This window comes from Camponotus vicinus, unplaced genomic scaffold (assembly GCF_025532165.1).
Source record: "Camponotus vicinus isolate PSW18456_S1 unplaced genomic scaffold, iyCamVici1.0 SCAF_8, whole genome shotgun sequence".
NCBI classification, from domain to species: Eukaryota; Metazoa; Arthropoda; class Insecta; order Hymenoptera; family Formicidae; genus Camponotus; species Camponotus vicinus.
Window position 1 is genome coordinate 7,133,495 of NW_028141980.1, and position 18,961 is coordinate 7,152,455.

General features: G+C 35.4%; 2 protein-coding genes across 2 annotated transcripts; both read left to right on the plus strand.

The window, feature by feature from the left end:
* The first annotated feature begins 5,135 nt into the window (after positions 1 to 5,135).
* On the plus strand, positions 5,136 to 6,191 carry LOC145976386 (uncharacterized). Its single transcript, XM_083107441.1, has one exon. The coding sequence runs from the start codon at positions 5,136 to 5,138 to the stop codon at positions 6,189 to 6,191; it is 1,056 nt and encodes a 351-aa protein (XP_082963567.1).
* Positions 6,192 to 15,714: 9,523 nt separating this feature from the next.
* On the plus strand, positions 15,715 to 17,585 carry LOC145976387 (uncharacterized). Its single transcript, XM_083107443.1, has 5 exons — positions 15,715 to 15,838; positions 16,547 to 16,717; positions 16,989 to 17,190; positions 17,282 to 17,454; positions 17,536 to 17,585. The coding sequence occupies exons 1-5, from the start codon at positions 15,715 to 15,717 to the stop codon at positions 17,568 to 17,570; spliced, it is 705 nt and encodes a 234-aa protein (XP_082963569.1). The 3' UTR covers positions 17,571 to 17,585.
* Positions 17,586 to 18,961: the final 1,376 nt, after the last annotated feature.

Consider the following 18,961-nt stretch of genomic DNA (forward strand, 5'->3'; position numbering starts at 1 on the left):
TGAAATATTCGACAAGGAAAAATCAACAAGATCACTGGAGGATTTCGGAAACATCGACGAAACTCAAGATAATATTATTCTTAATGAAGATGCTGAAATCAATACCCTTAATGAAATCCAAGATGAAGATGAAACATTTAAAGAAATAAAAGGAAAAAGGATAAATCAAAATAAAAGAATCAAAACTAAGAGAGGAGATAAAAATCATCCAAATAAAAATTCTAATAATTCAAAAATCCCCGAAGAAGTAAGTTACCAAACCTCTTCCCAAAATTTTAATAATCCAACCATCCTTGGAGGGGGAAATTACCAAACCCTTCCTGAAAAATTGATTAATCCATATATCCTTGGAGAGGAAAATTACCAAACCTCCTTAGAAAAAAATAATTCTGGAATTTCGGAGGGAAGTTTCCAAACCTCGTCAGAAAATTCCAGCTCCGTCGATTGCGAGGAGGGAAGTTACCAAACCTCACTACGGAAATCGACACCTTATTCTAAAAAAGAGAGAAGTTCTTCATCCTCCCTGGACGCTACATTTCCAAAGGATGGACTATTTGCAGAAAATAATGACAATAATGAATTAGAAACCTCTCATGTTACAATAAAAGACCTCCTCCGAGAGGCTCAAAAATATAATTCGAATATTAAAAATATTGAAAATTCTCGAAAAATTTTTCACAAGAATAATCCGTCTTCGAATCTTTCTACATCTTTATGTAAAAAATCTCAAGAAATAATAGATAAATTTATGCGAAAACGTAAGTCTAAACACAAGACTGACATCGCAGCCTCTAATTCGCAATTGCTTGGTACTTTCTGAGGAAACTAAGGAAGATCGACTCTCTAAAATTATCGATTTATTACGATTAGAACATTTAAATAAAGAAGAACAGGAAAACATAATAAAACTAATAGCAAATAGTCAAGACCGTTTCTATATTCCCGGAGAAAAATTAACTGCAACTACGTTTTGCAACATCAAATAACGACCACAGATGATCACCCGATAAATACTCGACAATATAGATTTCCGCAAATACATAAAGAAGAAATAAACAAGCAGGTAGAGGACCTCCTACAGGAAGGCATAGTAAAACCTTCGCAATCGCCTTACAATACTCCCATATGGATCGTGCCTAAGAAAGACGATTCTAAAGGAAACAAAGCTGGAGAATGGTTCTCGATTTTCGAGCTTTAAATGAAAAAACTATTGGAGACGCTTACCCACTACCTAATATCGTTGATATACTAGATCAACTAGGGGGAGCGCAATATTTTTCCGTATGTGTATCTCGCATCCGGATTTCATCAAATAAAAATGGATCCTGCCGACAGTCACAAAACCGCTTTTACAACTCCTTTCGGACATTACGAATTTGATAGAATGCCTTTCGGTTTAAAAAACGCTCCGGCTACTTTTCAACGCCTAATGGATTTAGTATTAACAGGATTACAAGGCGAAGAATTATTTGTATATATGGATGACATAGTTATTTATGCCAAGTCATTAGAGGAACATGAAAGAAAATACAACGCTTTAATAGAACGTCTTGGAAACGCTAATTTAAAACTACAGCCCGACAAATGCGAATTTCTGAAATCGGAAGTAACATATTTAGGACACGTAATTAGCAAGGATGGAGTAAAGCCAGATCCAAAAAAATTAGAAGCTGTAAAATTATTTCCGAGACCGAAAACACCAAAAAACATTAAACAATTTCTGGGACTTGCAGGATATTACAGACGTTTTATACCTAATTTCTCTAAATTTGCCAAACCGTTAACAGCTTTATTGAAAAACAATACGAATTTTGAATGGACATCCGAACAAGAAGAATCATTTCAAATCTTGAAACAAAAGTTATGCGAAGAACCTGTATTGCAGTATCCTGATTTCTCTAAACCATTCATATTAACCACAGATGCTTCAGGAATAGCCATAGGCGGGATTCTATCACAAGGAGAGATAAACAGAGACCGACCGATTGCATACGCATCACGTACTCTAACAGATAACGAGATAAAATATGATACTTATGAAAAGGAAGCACTAGCCATAGTTTATTGCGTAAAACATTTTAGACCATACTTACGGAAGGAAATTTACTTTAGTTACTGACCATAAACCTTTAACGTGGTTCAAAAACGCGCAAGACGCGAACATGCGAATACTACGCTGGAGATTGAAATTAGCAGAATACGATTACGATGTTGTATATAAAGCTGGAAAAACTAACGTAAACGCAGATACATTATCACGAAATCCCGTAAATCTCATGGAAACAGAATGTAATATTATAAAAGATAAGCCGTTGAATCCTAATAATTCGCAAGATGCAGGAAAAATTTCTAGGATGCTAGAAGAATCGGACGACGAGGAAGAAAGCGAAGACAACGATTTTCATTTATATCTTTCAGAAGCCGAGACAGATGAATCATTTTACGACCATACTAATGCCCCACCATCCATCAAAGAAAACGAACCACTGCCATCCAAACGAGATCGAATACAAACCAGAAGCAAATTATAAATCAAAAGGAACAAAATAAAAATTTTCAAGATATGGAAAGAAGAATAGACCCACCAGATAAAGACAAAGATAAAGAAGAAGAGGAAGAAGAAGAAGATGAAGAAGAAATTATCAATCAAAATTTAAGAAAAACAAGAACAAAATCCATTGAAAATAAAAGTAATACCATAGAAAGTCGCGAATTATTATTTTTACGAAAAGATAACGTAATGTATTTCGTTGACACCAACGGAAAACCTTTAGACTCAGGCTCGCAAAAACTCTTTGAGCGGAACGGTCTCCCGAATCTTGGATCCCTTACCTTAGGTAAACCTAAGGCCATAAAATATAAAATCTACTTCCACATAACTCTGCCCATTACAGAAGGACAACAAGAAGGCCCTACGATGACTCTAAACCAAATATCGATCGCCATAAATAATCTATGCGACATCATTCAAGATTTAAAGTTAGAAACAATTAGTATCGCAAAAACGGAAACAATTAATAATGTACCATGGAATAATATTAAATCGCGACTTCAATCAGTATTCGTTAACGCACCCACTAAATTAATTAAATGTAACGGATTAGTCAAAAATCCATCTAAAGATCTACGACCTGTTATTATTGGAGAAATACACTGCTTACCCACAGGAGGACACCGTGGCGTTACGAAAACTTACAATAGAATAAAACATAATTATTATTGAGAACTTGAAAGCCGACGTTCAAAGATACATCCAGCAATGTTTACAATGTCAACTCAAAAAACTTGTTCGAGTCAAAACTAAACAACCTATGATAATTACAGACACACCAGGATCTTCTTTCGACAAGGTCGCTATGGATATCGTAGGACCATTACCGAAAACTGAGAGAGGTAACGAATATATTTTAACGCTACAAGATCAATTAACGAAATATTGTATGGGAATACCACTACCAAATCAGACTTCCGAGACTATCGCAGAAGCTTTCGTAGATCGATTCATTTGCGTACTCGGAGCACCGAAGGCAATATTAACGGATCAAGGACGAAACTTTATTAGTGAACTACTAAAAAGGATCGCTAAATTATTTAAAATTCGCAAGTTTCGAACAACAGCTTTCCATCCTCAATCAAACGGATCGTTGGAGAGATCTCATCATGCACTAAGAGAATATTTAAAACAATATGCGAACGAACAAAAGCAGTGGGACAGATGGGTTGGTCTTGCAATGTTCAATTACAACACTAGCGTACATGAAGCAACTAAACATATTCCATACGAATTAGTTTTTGGCAAAATAGCAAGAATTCCATCTAACGAACCCCTTACTTCAGAAGATAAATTAGCAAGCTACGATGAATACTTAGTAAATCTCGTTACACAACTTCACGCGATTCAGGGAAATGCTCACGATAATGTTATCCAAGCAAAAACTAAATCAAAAAATTATTATGACAAGAAAATAAATCCACAGACCTTTAAGCCTGGAGACCAAGTATTTTTATTAAAAGGTCCTAAACCTGGTAAATTCGAAGATCAATATACCGGATCTCACGAGGTTTTAGAAATTCTTAACAAAAATAACATAAAAATTAGGATAAAGAAAAACAGTCGAATAGTACATCCTAACCGCTTACGAATCTCACACATCAAGCCATCGAAAAGCCAATAACTAAATAATAATTAAATACAATTTCAGATGGATCCCAGAATCAGAAGACTAATTGCAATAATAATACTCCTAACAATGCAGTTTCTTCGAACGTTCGGAATAATAGGATATGATTGTGGGTCATCATCAGCGAATCTAACGACCTTATCCTTATTGAATATAGAAGAATGCGATATCTCTCAAAAACAAGTTAATTCTAGTTCAATTTACGTGCAATTACTGCAAATTAACGATTTCAAATCAACCCGAGTCATACAATGCAAAGTTGAGATCGATAGATTAATCAGAAAATGTGGAATGTTCTCCCATACTATGGATGTACATAATGGAAAATATTCTTACATTGAACCAATAACCCGCCAAACTTGTAGACGCATGCACGACTACGGCAGCTTCCAGCTGGGAAGCACATACATAACCGGCCTGAAATCGAATACGACCACCGCACGCCCAGTAACACTGGCCGGAACCGTAGATAATGACAGTAAATGTTCTGGAGGATCATATTCCGATCCTTATGGAACGTGGTCAGATGTTCTTGTAATGGGATCAGTAAAAATTACATTACATGACTACACCGCTGATGTGCGAATCAATAGTAATCAAGTACAACTCAGATCAGGTATGACTTGTGAATTTGGCTCCGTAGAATGTATAGACATAGAAGGAGGAGATACATACTGGGACCCAGTTCCTGTTGGCCCTTGCAAATTTTCCGACTACAGTATAATATATGAAGGATACGCTGACAAAATAATCGACGAAGAACTACATCAAACAGTCTATTCTCTCACCACTCAGGACATAATATTTGCTTTAACCAGCGTAGGGAGACATGAAGTTTGTGGATATTCATTAATACGAACAGAGCATCCTAAATTATTAATTTTTGAAACCGTACGTGGCACCGTAGTTTTTAATAGACAAACTCGCACTTCTAACTTGGATATCTTCGCATACATGAACTCAAAATTTGTCTATGTGGAGAAACACATTCGTACCCAAATCAATCAACTTTATCATAATATCTTGTTACAACAATGCAGTCTGGAACGAAAAATGATGCAAAACGCCTTAGCTATCGCTACACAATCACCAGACATTTTTGCATATCACTTAATGAAAGGACCTGGATATATGGCTCTACTAGCTGGAGAAGTAATTCACATAATAAAATGTGTACCCGTCGAAGTAACACTCATTCGAACAGAACAATGCTATAATCAATTACCAGTAACTCGGAAAAATCAAACCTACTATTTAACTCCTCAAACTCACATATTATTACGACAAGGCACTCAGACAACGTGTAATTCTTTCGCGCCTGCTATGTATCTCTTAGGAGATGCATGGTATAAATTGACGCCCAGACCAGTAGATACCTTACCACCGACCATCATGAAACCGTTAACAAAGCCAACATGGAAATATATTAGTCCAGGATCACTTGCCCCCAGTGATATATACACGGAAACCGACTTAAATGATCTCAGAGACCATATAATGTTCCCGGCAGAACGACCCGCAGTTCTAAATACCGTAGCCCGAGGAATCATGGGAAAAACCATCTCTCTGCAAGGAGGCTCCATCTCCAACCTATTAGACAAAAACACAATAGAGAAAATAGCCTTATCTGCATGGGAAAAATTTTGGAGCAAATTCTTGATTTTCGGAAATATTAGCGCGGGATTACTTGGAATCTATTTGAGCATAAGAATTATTAAACTAATATTAGATACAATAGTACATGGATATGCCTTGCATACGGTATACGGATGGTCACTATATTTATTAGGGGCCATCTGGGACTCTCTAACCCATCTATTGTTACACTTAAGAACAAAACCACCATCACAAAAAAGGGCACCCACCGCACCTACCTTTGAATCCCAACCCAGCAGGACGTCTGAGACGGCTCACTCCGAAGGCTGTGCAATACCAACGCACGTTTATCCTTCTCTCTCTTCAAAAGAAAATACTTCTTATTCACTTCAAATCAAAGAATCAAAATCTTAAACGAACGTCAACATTTATCTGAACCACACCCTGACACCTCAATTTTATATATATATATATATATATATATATATATATCACATTTCAACAATAATACATACAAAAAAAAAACCAAACCCTATTATCATAAGCAATTTTAACCATTCTACAGAATAAAAATCAAAAAATGGAGATCAAGTGCATTGAAACCAATCTCTTAACCCGAGGACGCTTGGATGTGACGATAGTAAAGGTGGAATCACCGCTCCTTTTTTGCGTTCAACTAAAAAACAGTGCAAAGGATTTAAAAGAATTAGAAGAAGAACTGGAATTCCGGATGGCCAGGAAAGCTATCTATTTACACATCTGGCCCGAAGACTTCAAGGAAAATATGACCGTCGCAATAAAAGATTGCAAATCTTGGCGACGGGGCCTTATAAAGAAAATTAATAGAACCAACTGGATGATTAAAGTCTGCCTAGGAGACTGGGGCCGATCGACCTGGCGGCGTATGAGCGAAGTTTACCTCCTAGAGGACAGATTCAGAGAACTGCCTTGGCAAACTATAATCTGTGGCTTAGCTTACACCGGTCCTGTCCTAAACGTCCGAACTTGGCCAAAGGAAACCAAAGACCTCTGCCGATTACTTCTCGAAGGGCGAAAAGGATGGATTCATATAGTCCGCCCCCTTAGTGAAGGGACGGCACTAGTTAAACTAAACGTAGAGGGAATACCCCCTAGTACTTCATATTCTCTCCGAGATGCACTTATTTTATTAGGTCACGCCCAACTTAGCACTAATGTAGCCGTAGATGTAATTCCTACCGTATAAGAAAACGATAGAACCTTAAGAGAACACACTCCATACATTATATTATTAAGCATTATTCCATATTACTAGTTATTATCTTATGTATTTACCCCATATAATCATTCTTAATCAACTAAATAATAATAATAAAAAAATAAATAAATAATAAAAAAAATAAAATAAAAAATAATAATAAAAAAATATATATTTTTTTTTACTCGAGTGAATATTCAAAAAAAAAGAATAATAATTATATATATATATATATATATATATATATATATATATATATATATATACATAAGCATATATTATACATATATTTTTATAAAAATATTATAAGAATTATAAACATTCTATAAGAATTTTAGTTATAGAATTATAATTGTCGATTCATCACAATATAAATTTAACATAAGACTGATATTCTTTTTTTTAGCACTCTAAGGAGCGCGAAAGTGGAACCATTTTTTTCTCTCATTAATAAATATTGCTTGATCATCAGAAAAGCTAGTTTTTACCCCTTTCTCGTGGGTCTCCAAAATGCAATCTCTTGACGGACAAGGAGCAGACCACCACAACGACTATCGCAACTTAGCTGAACTCCGGTGCGTCACCATAACAAGAGACGACGTTTTTCAAGACATCATTAATTATCATAAAGTTTGCAAGGAATGCTTTATGGCAATACCATCGAACTACCAAGAGCAATACATGCTAATACCACCGCATAGCTTAGTCCATAAATGCTCAGCCGATCAAACAACTTGCACAACCTGCAACATCGTAATCTTACGAGTCAACCCTGCATGGGCATGCCTATACTGTCTAGAAGAGTACCTACACGTTGACATGACGTACTTAGTCGAAGGATGGGGACGCCCTGTGACTACCCGATGGATAGAAGAATAAAAAAAAGGAAAAAAAAACCTCCATAAAACCCGGCCCGAGCGCCTGGCATTGTCTCGCTACTGATGATCAGGTAGTTAAATCTATAAAAAAGGAAAAGAAAAAATTTTTTATTTTTTTTGTTTTGCTAAGAAATGACAAAAGTATTAATAGTAATAATGAAATGGAGTTCCACTTTCGCATAGATATTATAGAAAAATCGATAGTTCAGCAATCCTAATAATAGAATTAATAGCGTATTAGTAATAACATACACATAATTATACATATATACAATAGCGACAGGCACGACTCTCTTGAAAAAGCACCCAAGTATTAAGTTACGAAATTCAATGGCAAGAAAAGAATCGAGATAATTCCATCTGCAAAAGTTGTGTCCTACATCCCCAACATTTGTCTAACGCCGGGGGTGTTACGTCCAAGGGACTTCATGATTCTTTTCTTTCCCATAACTGGCGCACACGTGCATGACTTCCAAAAAATCGTTAATGTCAGTTAAATTGGAATAGGATTCTCAGTATGTGCTCCAAAAACGACAGCCAGATATTAACAGGCTATAAAATCATAAAGAGTAGCATCCGGTCACAGTCAAGGCGCCAGCCAATCAGCCGAATTTGATATTTTCCGATCACTTGAAAACATCTCATAAAATTCAAAAAGCTATAGAAAGTAAAAGAAACTATTCACGAAAACGCGAGTGACCGGATGTCGCGACGCGACACACGTACCCATCTTAATTTCAAGGGGGTAGTAAAAGTCATCCCTTGTCTTTAGCAGACGCATCCTGCAAGACATAAATTACCACCACCTCCAATACTGAGAATCCTAGGTCTCCCCGTTTTGGAAGATGCTCTCCTATTCGCAAACGAATGTAATAAAATTCTGATTTGTTACATTTGTTCTAAACGCTCATAAGAGAGGGCAGGGAAGAGACGATGGAAATCTAATGAGAGTTTCTATTCGTTAACTTCCCTGGGTCCTCACTCTAGGAGAGGGTAATCCAAAAACAATATATAAACGCGAACTTCGAACAAATGCACACACTTCTTAAGTATTCTTCATCCTTAAGCCTCCATTAATCAGTTATTTAATCGGCTATTCATTCAGTATCTCAGCATTTTTGTATTACTCAGTCACTACTCTCAAAAATCTCGGGGTTATTTGTATTAACAAAAACAGTCAGTAATCCCATCGAGTCTGTGCGCGTTTGCTAAGTAACAGTGCAACTATACTGTCATTCCCGACGCCAAGAGGCCCAGCAACAATCACCAGCCAGCGCTAATCGCAATCGCGTTCTCCGAAACAAGTAGTAAGTCTTTTCTTTTGTTTATGATCTCCCTCCTTTTTCTTCTCTTTACTTATTATAATCGCTTCCCTAGTGGAACCCGTTTCAAGGAAATCCACTAGAGCCAAAGCAAAGCGACTCCGATACCGTCGCAATCGCCGAACCCGCAGACTACTGGCTCGGGCTGTGGCTGACCCTTCTTTTACATTAGATTTAAACGAAATAAATACGAATCTTCCTATCACCCGAATCTTCTTGGGTAACATCCAAGAAGATACGCGAGACTCCTCATATCTCCCTCCTCAAACCTCTCCTCCCAATTACTCCCCGTATCTGTCTCCTGGAACCCTTGCTCCTAGTTACTCTGCCGTGTACGACACGGAACTCGACCATCCACCTGAATTTCCGCAGTTGTCGCCTTTTCCTTCTCCAGCCCACGAAGCAACTCCCGATTCTCATCTCTTCTCTCCTCCCGCTCTTCCTCCCCCTATTTTCTCCTGGATCAATTTTCGTGATCGAACCGCCGCAACGATTCTCTCCTTAACCTACCCTGAATACACAGATCCTATCCTCCCAGGTACTTTCACCTTGGGACCTGGCCCCATACACATTCCTAGCTTTAAGGCTTTTCTCCGCACCGCTCCTCCCGATATTTCCATTCCCTGTTTCACCCCCTTTACCGAAAACCCCATAGCCTTTCCCATAGAATACTTCCGGGAAAGGTATCCTCCTGATTTTGATTAGATCCTCTTCGTCTCGCACACACACACACACACTCACGTACATACACATACTCACTTAATATTGTTACAGAATCATGTACTAGACCGTATCGATTTATGATTAAAATTTTTATATAATCTTTCTTTATAATGTATAATAAATTCATTTAAATTTATTTTTTCGCGTCCAACTCAATTGATCCCTCACTTCTCCCACACTCCTGAATCGCACTTGGTCCCGTCCCGGGTAAAAAGGATTAAATTCCTTTACCAAAAAGGGGACCGTCGAGCGGTCATTTGGACCAGAAATAGCGTAAGATCGACCCTTACGGTCGTTGACCTATTTTTGGGCCTCCCGCAGGCTCGCTCGATCCGAGACATCTGCCCTTAAGGCACCTGTTCTCGGGATACAAGTGTCACGTCCTTCCTTCGGCCCATCTTTCCTCGGGCCTGGACGTAACAGTATGATAATCTATACCTCTCGCTGATTAATCAAGTAGATTAAAAGTCATTATTCATTGCCTTCTCCCATTGAAATAACAATGCACCCGTGCTCATAAAATATTTTGAATAAGCATTTCGAACTTTAATGCCACTGTTAATGAATGATCTATCTTCATTAATTGGCAATGAGCTAAGTCCTTCTGAAATGATGTTGTGATCTTTAGGAGTTATATGTGCATATGTGTTGTTAGAAAGCAATTTTTTTTCATTAATGATAATAAAATTGTGAAGTACCACTGTTGCTTGAACAATTTTTTTCGCATTTGCAATGCTTGCAATTATAGGTCTTTTATATATCCTCCATCTTGCTGATAGAATCCCGAAAGCGCTCTCTATAACACGTCTTGCTCGACTGAGTCTATAATTATAAACTTTTTTTTTTAGATCCAATTTACCACTTCGCGGATATGGTCTCATCATATGAGTGGTTAATGGAAAGGCTTCGTCCGCTAACAACACATAAGGCAGTGCTGATCCATCAATTTCAATAGGCTTAGCATTCGGTAACTTAAATTGTTCTTCTTCGAAAAGTCTTCCCATATCACTATCTCTAAAAATTCCTCCATCACTCTGTCTTCCTTCCCCACCAATATCAACCATAGTAAAACGATATTTCGCATCACTAATGGCCAACAGAACGATGCTGTGGTATCCTTTATAATTGTAATGTGTTGAGCCGCTATTTGGAGGAGCCTGTAATCAAAATTACATACGTATATAAATTTTATGTTATTCGTCGTACATTAATAACACAGGACCACAAAAATTTTTTTTTCATGCGCGGGACATGACACCAGGTCTCCTCTATGTTTTTTGGATCGCTGATCACGAATCCGGCCTTACTTTTACTCGATTGGTTAACATAACCTCAAAAAACCTAAATAACCCAATAAATCAAGCTTACAAGCTTCATAGCACGCTTGACCTGAACTTTTAAACTCAATAGCCCCTTTAACCTAAGCTCTTTAACCCCAGAAACCCTAAACCTAAGACTTTCACCCCATAGCCCCGAAATCTAACCTCAAAAAACCCCATAAACTCAATAAATAAGCTCACAAACTCGATAGCTCGGTTGACCTAAACTTTTAAACCCAATAGCCCCTTTAACCTAAGCTCTTTAACCCCAGAAACCCTAAACCTAAGACTTTCACTCCATAGCCCCGAAATCTAACCTCAAAAAACCCCATAAACTCAATAAATCAAGCTTACAAGCTCCGTAGGGCCTTAATATATCTAATAAATCATAAGCCGTGCCATAAGCAGGGATGTTATCAAAACTGGGATTTTAGAAGTAGAACATAACGACTCTTATATTTATTTTATTTCTAAATCTTATTTTCAACTCTTATTGCTCATGTGTTATTTTATTTTCGTGTGGTTGGCCTAACGAAATAATATTGGTTAGTATGTCTATATTACTTGTTTACATGTAGCACAAGCGTTGTTAAAGAAGCATTTTGAATATATTTTGTGATTGTTTTAATTAATTAAGTAATTACTTAACTATTTCATCACCCCTACTTATTATTTCATTTGTGCTTAACCTTTGTGTTTATCTAATTTTACAGTGCTATAAATATTTTGTGCTAAAAACCAATCATATTTGTTATGAGCTTTTATTTTTGTTGATTTAACTTTATTGTAATTACATAAACTTTTTTTTGTATTTATATTGACGATTTAACATCTTTAAATTTGACTGAAATTTATTTTATGGTTCGAATAACTTTTAAAATATTTGTAAGTGACATTATATAACAAGAAGAAATGTCACATTGTCCAAAAAAAGATGTTTTTTGCATAGTTTGCGGACAGTATGTACTCAAAGCAAATAGGAAAAATTTTAACGATGTCATTAGTAATTTGTATATAGAATGCTTTGATATCCAAATAAATGATCCAGTTTACTTGTGGACACCACAAATAATATGTTCTTCCTGCAAAAGTGGTCTTGAACGATGGAAAAAGGGAGATCAGACTGCTAAGCGATTTGAATCTCCTATGCTTTGGCGTCAACCTCAAAATCATGATACAGATTGCTACTTTTGCTTATGTGATATATCTAGGATTAATAGTAAGAAAATAAAGTCATGGCCTTATCCAAATGTGAATTCAGTGACTTTTCCTATTTCTCGATTTGACAATGAAATAATATCTGAAAATGCTTTATCTGAAGAAAATTTGAATGATTCGGAAGGTAGCCATAACAGTGAAGAAGAAGTAGATGCAGATAAACAGCATAAACAATTTTTTAATCAAGATGAATTAAGTGATCTTATAAGAGATTTAGGTCTTTCAAAAGAAAGTGCTGAACTATTAGCATCTCGTTTAAAAGAAAAAGGCTGCTTAGCTCCAAAAACTTTTGTTACCATCTACCGAGATTGGGATTTGCCTTTTCGTCAATATTTTTCTTCAGAGAATGGATTAGTATATTGTAATAATATAGAGGGTTTGATTGGTGAATTCAAAAGTATCTCCTACAAAGCCGAAGACTGGCGGTTATTTATAGACTCATCTACGAGAAGTTTAAAAGCCGTTCTCCTTCATAATGGGAATATTTATGCTCCATTGCCCGTAGCTCATTCAACGACACTCGAAGAGAACTACAAGGATCTTGATTTTTTATTGAGCAAGTTACAATATAGTCAGCATGAGTGGCAGTTAGCTGGAGATCTTAAAATTATGACAATCATACTAGGACAGCAAGCTGGATACATCAAATTTCCTTGTTTTTTGTGCGAATGGAATAGTCGTTTACGTGAACAACATTACATTAAGAAGAACTGGCCAGCGAGAAAAACTTTAACACCAGGTGAGAAAAATGTTTTGAGAGAGAGTTTGGTACCACGATACAAAGTGCTTCTACCGCCTTTACATATCAAGCTCGGACTCATCAAGCAATTTGTGAAAGCTATGAAAGCCAAAGATAGCGAAGCTTTTAAATACCTTCTTACAAAGCTTCCCAAGCTCTCAGAAGCAAAAATCAAGGAAGGGGTTTTTGATGGTCCCCAAGTTAGAACTCTTTTAAAAGATGGTGAATTTGAGAAAAAAATGACATCAGTGGAGAAGGCAGCCTGGAGAAGCTTTAGAGAAGTGACTCAAAAATTTCTTGGTAATACGAAGAGTTCTGATTACAGGGACATAGTTCAAAAAATGGTAAACAATTTTAAAAATGTAGGGTGCCTTATGAATCTGAAGATCCACTTCTTAGACTTACACATAGACTACTTTCCTGAGAACTTGGGTGACTTTAGCGAAGAACAAGGTGAGCGTTTTCACCAAGACCTCAAGGATATAGAGAAGAGATACCAAGGTGTTTGGGATGAGCATATGATGGCTGACTATTGCTGGTGTTTAAAAAGAGATTCGCCAACCCCGCATAAAAGAAAATCAATACGAAGATCGTTTGAGACGAAAAAAACGCGATACGAAAAGCGTTCCGAATAGAACAGTACATTTAATTTCATCAGTTTATTTCATTCTATTAAATGAAATATTAAATGATTAAATTTTTAAAAATTGAAAGACATTAAAAAAAAATTTCAGTCTAATTGCTATTTAGTATAAGTTTCCTTTTTCCTGGCGTAGGTGCCCCTAAAGATCAATAAACATTGAAACAAATGTTGATTTATTTTTAACTGATTGTATTTAATTAATATTGTTTTTATTTTGTTCCTGGCGTAGGTGCCCCTGCTCTGAGCAGGTAAGTCCTGGAAAAAGTGGTACCTCCACGTGGTCCAGGATGACGCTAAATCCACTTCAACAAATTACTGTATTTCGGGGTAGTAAGATTACAAAGTCTGAGAGTCGAAAGACTGCAAGGCAGCTCCCTCACGTGCTATTTTGATATCCCCTAGGTTCTGTCGCCACACGGAGTTTAAAGAACTCAACTTAAAGAGGTACTGAGTAAAAATATTTATTCTATGAGGCTATGGGTTTTTCAAAGTGAGATTAGTGAGTTATAGGGTAAAAAGCTTAGGTTTAGGGTTTATGGGGTTGAAGAGCTTAGGTTAAAGGGGCTATTGGGTTTAAAAGTTTAGGTCAACCGAGCTATCGAGTTTGTGAGCTTATTTATTGAGTTTATGGGGTTTTTTGAGGTTAGATTTCGGGGCTATGGGGTGAAAGTCTTAGGTTTAGGGTTTCTGGGGTTAAAGAGCTTAGGTTAAAGGGGCTATTGGGTTTAAAAGTTCAGGTCAAGCGTGCTATGGAGCTTGTAAGCTTGATTTATTGGATTATTTAGGTTTTTTGAGGTTATGTTAACCAATCGAGTAAAAGTAAGGCCGGATTCGTGATCAGCGACCCAAAAAACATAGAGGAGACCTGGTATCATGTCCCGCGCATGAAAAAAAAATTTTTGTGGTCCTGTGTAATGAGAGGTATTCTACAATAAATATGAACCCACATTCTTTGACTAACATTTTTTTGGGACAAATTGATGATATAATAAATATGTAGTATTAAAGTTATCTTTATCAAAATTCATAATAAAAAACCATCTTTCAATGCACTAACTTGTAATCTGACGTGCTTTCCATCGATACAGCCTATACAGTTTGGATAGTTCCAAAGTTGTTCAAATTCATCAGCAATTTCTTGCCAACTCTCTGGATTGTCCTGAACAAAAACTGTCTCCTTCAAAACATTCCATATTTCCTTGCAGGTCTCTGATATGATCTTAGACACAGTGTTATGGCCAATTCGATAAACATATGAGATTGATGCCATGCTGTCTCCTGATGCCAGATATCGAAGCGTAATATGCAAACGCGTTTTAGGAGGAATTGGATCTCGAACCACATATTGTTTACTGATGGAAGGGCCGACTAATTTAAGTAATTCTTGGAATAAGATAGGATGCATTCGAAAATAATGGACAAATTTTTCTTTGTCTTCAGTGTCCATTTCTTGTACGAGATTGTCACTCGCTCCTTGTAATATTCGCCGCTGTACAGTAAATATAGATCTTACCCAACATTGTCGGTTTTTTTTAGAGTTTTCTTCATTTATCACAGTAATGTAGAGTGCATACAATTTAAATATTTTACGTCGCAATTCTTCTTGATAAAAACTACTGTAACTTTGTTTATATTTCTTGATTAAACAGAAAATGGCTAATAACACAGTTTCGGAATCCATTCTTTTCTGCTAAAAAAAACAATCTTTTTATTTCATCCATCAGCAAATTGTGATTCTACAAACTATATAAAGAATATAATACTTACTGTTGAAAACTGTGACGTTATTAAAATTTTTTAATGCACGCGTGCTTGTGTGCGTGTATTCAATACGCAAGAGTTCAGTTCCTATTGTCCCATGAAGCGGATTACGCGGAAGCGTAACCAGCAGATCACCAATCACAGGGCAGTTTCAACAGAATCTTTAAAGGGGCTCTATCAGAATAATCCCGTGATTGGCGATCCGTTAGTTCCGCTTCCGCGTAAGGCTGCATCCCGATGGAGAAAGAAATAGCGGAACGGAATAGTAACGGAAAGGAAACTAGGTTGAAGGCTAACCAATCAGAATGATTCCGTTCAATTTCATTCCGCTTTTTTGTAGCCGGGTTCCCCATGACAAACACTTTACGGAACGGAACGGAAACGGAATAGAAGACATAACCTATCCGTGAAATGTTAACGCAGCATATACATATTAATAATATATTATTTATTATATTATTTTACAATTATTTCATACGACATGGCAAGTATTCATTATATTTCATCTACCAACAAAGTGTTAGGCCCTATGTATGCAATAGAGAAAATATTAAGCATAAATATTAAATATTAGAAATAGGAATTATTTTTAAATAATAAAATCAAAAAGACTCTGTGATATAGGATCTGATATCTGATTTCTATTCCTAATATTTAATATTTATGATTAATATTTTCTCTATTGTGCGAAGAGCCTTACGTATTTATAACAATATATATTTTAATTTTTAGGAACAATATAAGTGTGGATATTGCTAGTGGATATTAAAATCTGAACAACTTGCACAGCATTCTTGCTTTGCAAATAATCTAGACTCACTAGTAGTTGATAATGAAAAAACCGTTTTCATAAGAGGTAATATAAATTTCTCTAATATATTGTCTTAATAAATTGTATAGATTATTTTACTAATAAATAATTATTGCAGAAAAGGATGGGACTACCGAAGATAATATATGCGATAAAGATAAGCTGGATGAGGATCTCATCACAGCTGTAAAAAATAAACCTGCGTTATATGATTTTCGCTTACCATTGAAACAAAGAGGAAGAAAACAAAAGGATGACTTGTGGAATGAAGTTAGTGTGGATTTAAAAGGTAAATTTTAATCACATTAATCACATTAAGCTACATTAAGGCCGGTATTCATAGTCCGGTCTTACATTTAAGATCATCTTAAGAACTTATTCAACCAATCAAATAGCTACAATGCAGCTATTGATTGGTGGAATGAGAGCTTAAGATGATCTTAAATGTAAGACCGGATTATGAATACCAGCCTAAGGGACATGTTTATCTGTCTTTGTGTGTGTGTGTCTTTGCGTTTTATTTAGCACATTATTACAGTGCTACAAATTATATGTCGTAGGCTCATATACACCGAGCGAAGCTGAGAAAAGGTGGAATTATCTAAAGGATTGTTATAGAAAGGCCAGAAATTTATATAAAAAACGACAAGCTCTTGAACAAAGAAGTGGCGCTGCTGGTATACCCAAATCTGAAACAATTATGCCATCCTTTCGTCATTATAATTTAATGACGTTCTTAAATGATACCTTAGAACATCGACAGTAAGTAGAATAATGATTACTGAATTAATAATGTTAATTACGATAATTATTTAACACTGATGTTATAATAATTTCTTAATATTTTTTTCAGAACTATAACTTCTTTAAGATTAGCAGATTCTCAAGCATCTACATCAAGCCAAGCGTCTATATCAACTATCAATGATTTCGATAATGTGGAATCAAATTTGAACGATAATACTTTGGAGTGTAGATCAGTTTCTCCATCTTCAGATTCTACTTCAATATTAGTAACATCAAAAAGTAAAATTTCTTTATTATATTTAGAAATATTAAATATAAACATTGAAGTATTAACTAATTCATGTATTGCTTTGTTAACAGGAAAGAAGAAATCTACACATTTTGATAAGTATTGAGGCTCTTATAGAAGCTTTAAACAAACACAATGAACCAAGCCCGATTGATGGATTTGTACTACGTTTAGCTGAAGGTCTACGTAGACTTTCATATAGACAAAGATTAAAATTAGAAATAGAAATTTTAACAAAACTTTACGAAATTGAAGAGTCGGGAGAAGTTTAAAAAGAAGAGCATATGAGGATTCTCGTAAAAATTTTAATTTTTTTTTCTTTTATAGTTATTTTTCATTATTTTTGTTTATTTACTAAATAAGTACATAAAAGTTTTTTGTTTGAAAAATTAAAAGTATTTAAAAGTTTATGAAAGTATTTAAAAGTGTTTAAGTTTGTAAAAGATTTAAAAAGAACTTACCTTGACATTAAAAATATTGATAGTATTGCTTATTAATTAAGATATAATGTGATAAGTAAAAAAGTCTGAGATAATTATAAGATGATATAAGACTGTTTTATATTAAAAGACTTTATACGTATATGTAATTAGATATTTATGAAGTATTCAAGAACAAATATTTATTTTAAAATAAAAATTTATTTAAAAATCATTTGTATAAGCTTTTGTCCATTGTTGTGTTATAGCTCCAGATGTATAAAGTATTGCGCAAATAGATCTCTAACAGTACTTCCACGAAATGTATTGATTTCTTGTACAGGACTTTCGAAACTGCATAATGCTTGACAACAATTTATATCTTGTACAGAATATGATCTATATTCTATAGGAAAATTTAAATCTCTTTTCATTAAAAAGTTATGCAAACAGACAGTTGCTTGAACAATTAAAATTGCATTATTAACATTTGTTGCAATAGGCCTTTGAAAGATTTTCTATTTTGCTACTAAAATGCCAAAAGCGCATTCTACAACTCTCCGCGCACGACTTAATCTATAATTAAATACTTTTTTCTTAATATCTAAATTACACGATCGAGGATATGGACAAAACATATACGAAGTTAAAGCAAAAGCTTCGTCTCCGACTATAACATAGGGTAATGGTACACTGTTTTCTGAAAATAATCTTGGTTTTGGTAACTTAAAGTAATTATTTTGTAATTGATGCTTCAGTTCGCTGTCATGGAATATTCCTCCATCGCTTCGTCTGTCTTCAGCACCAATATCTACGATAGTAAAACAATAATTGGCATCAGCGAGTGCCATAAGTACAATGCTATGAGCATTTTTGTAATTATAATACGTTGATCCACTATGAGGTGGAGCCTAAAATTTGAAAAATGCAAAAATGAGGTTAAACTATTAATATACCAACTATTAATATAACAAAATAAATATTAATGTACAAATTTTATATACCTGAAGTACAACGTGTTTTCCGTCAATGGCACCAATGCAGTTTGGAAAATTCCACAATTTTTCAAACTCATTTG

What these genes read in the sequence shown, in the direction of transcription:
- LOC145976386 (XM_083107441.1), top strand. Translation starts at nt 5,136, where the DNA reads ATGAACTCAAAATTTGTCTATGTGGAGAAACACATTCGTACCCAAATC.
- LOC145976387 (XM_083107443.1), top strand. Translation starts at nt 15,715, where the DNA reads ATGAAGCGGATTACGCGGAAGCGTAACCAGCAGATCACCAATCACAGG. An exon ending in TCCGTTAGTTCCGCTTCCGC is followed by an intron (nt 15,839 to 16,546) that starts GTAAGGCTGCAT and finishes TAATTATTGCAG; the next exon opens with AAAAGGATGGGACTACCGAA. An exon ending in GATACCTTAGAACATCGACA is followed by an intron (nt 17,191 to 17,281) that starts GTAAGTAGAATA and finishes TATTTTTTTCAG; the next exon opens with AACTATAACTTCTTTAAGAT.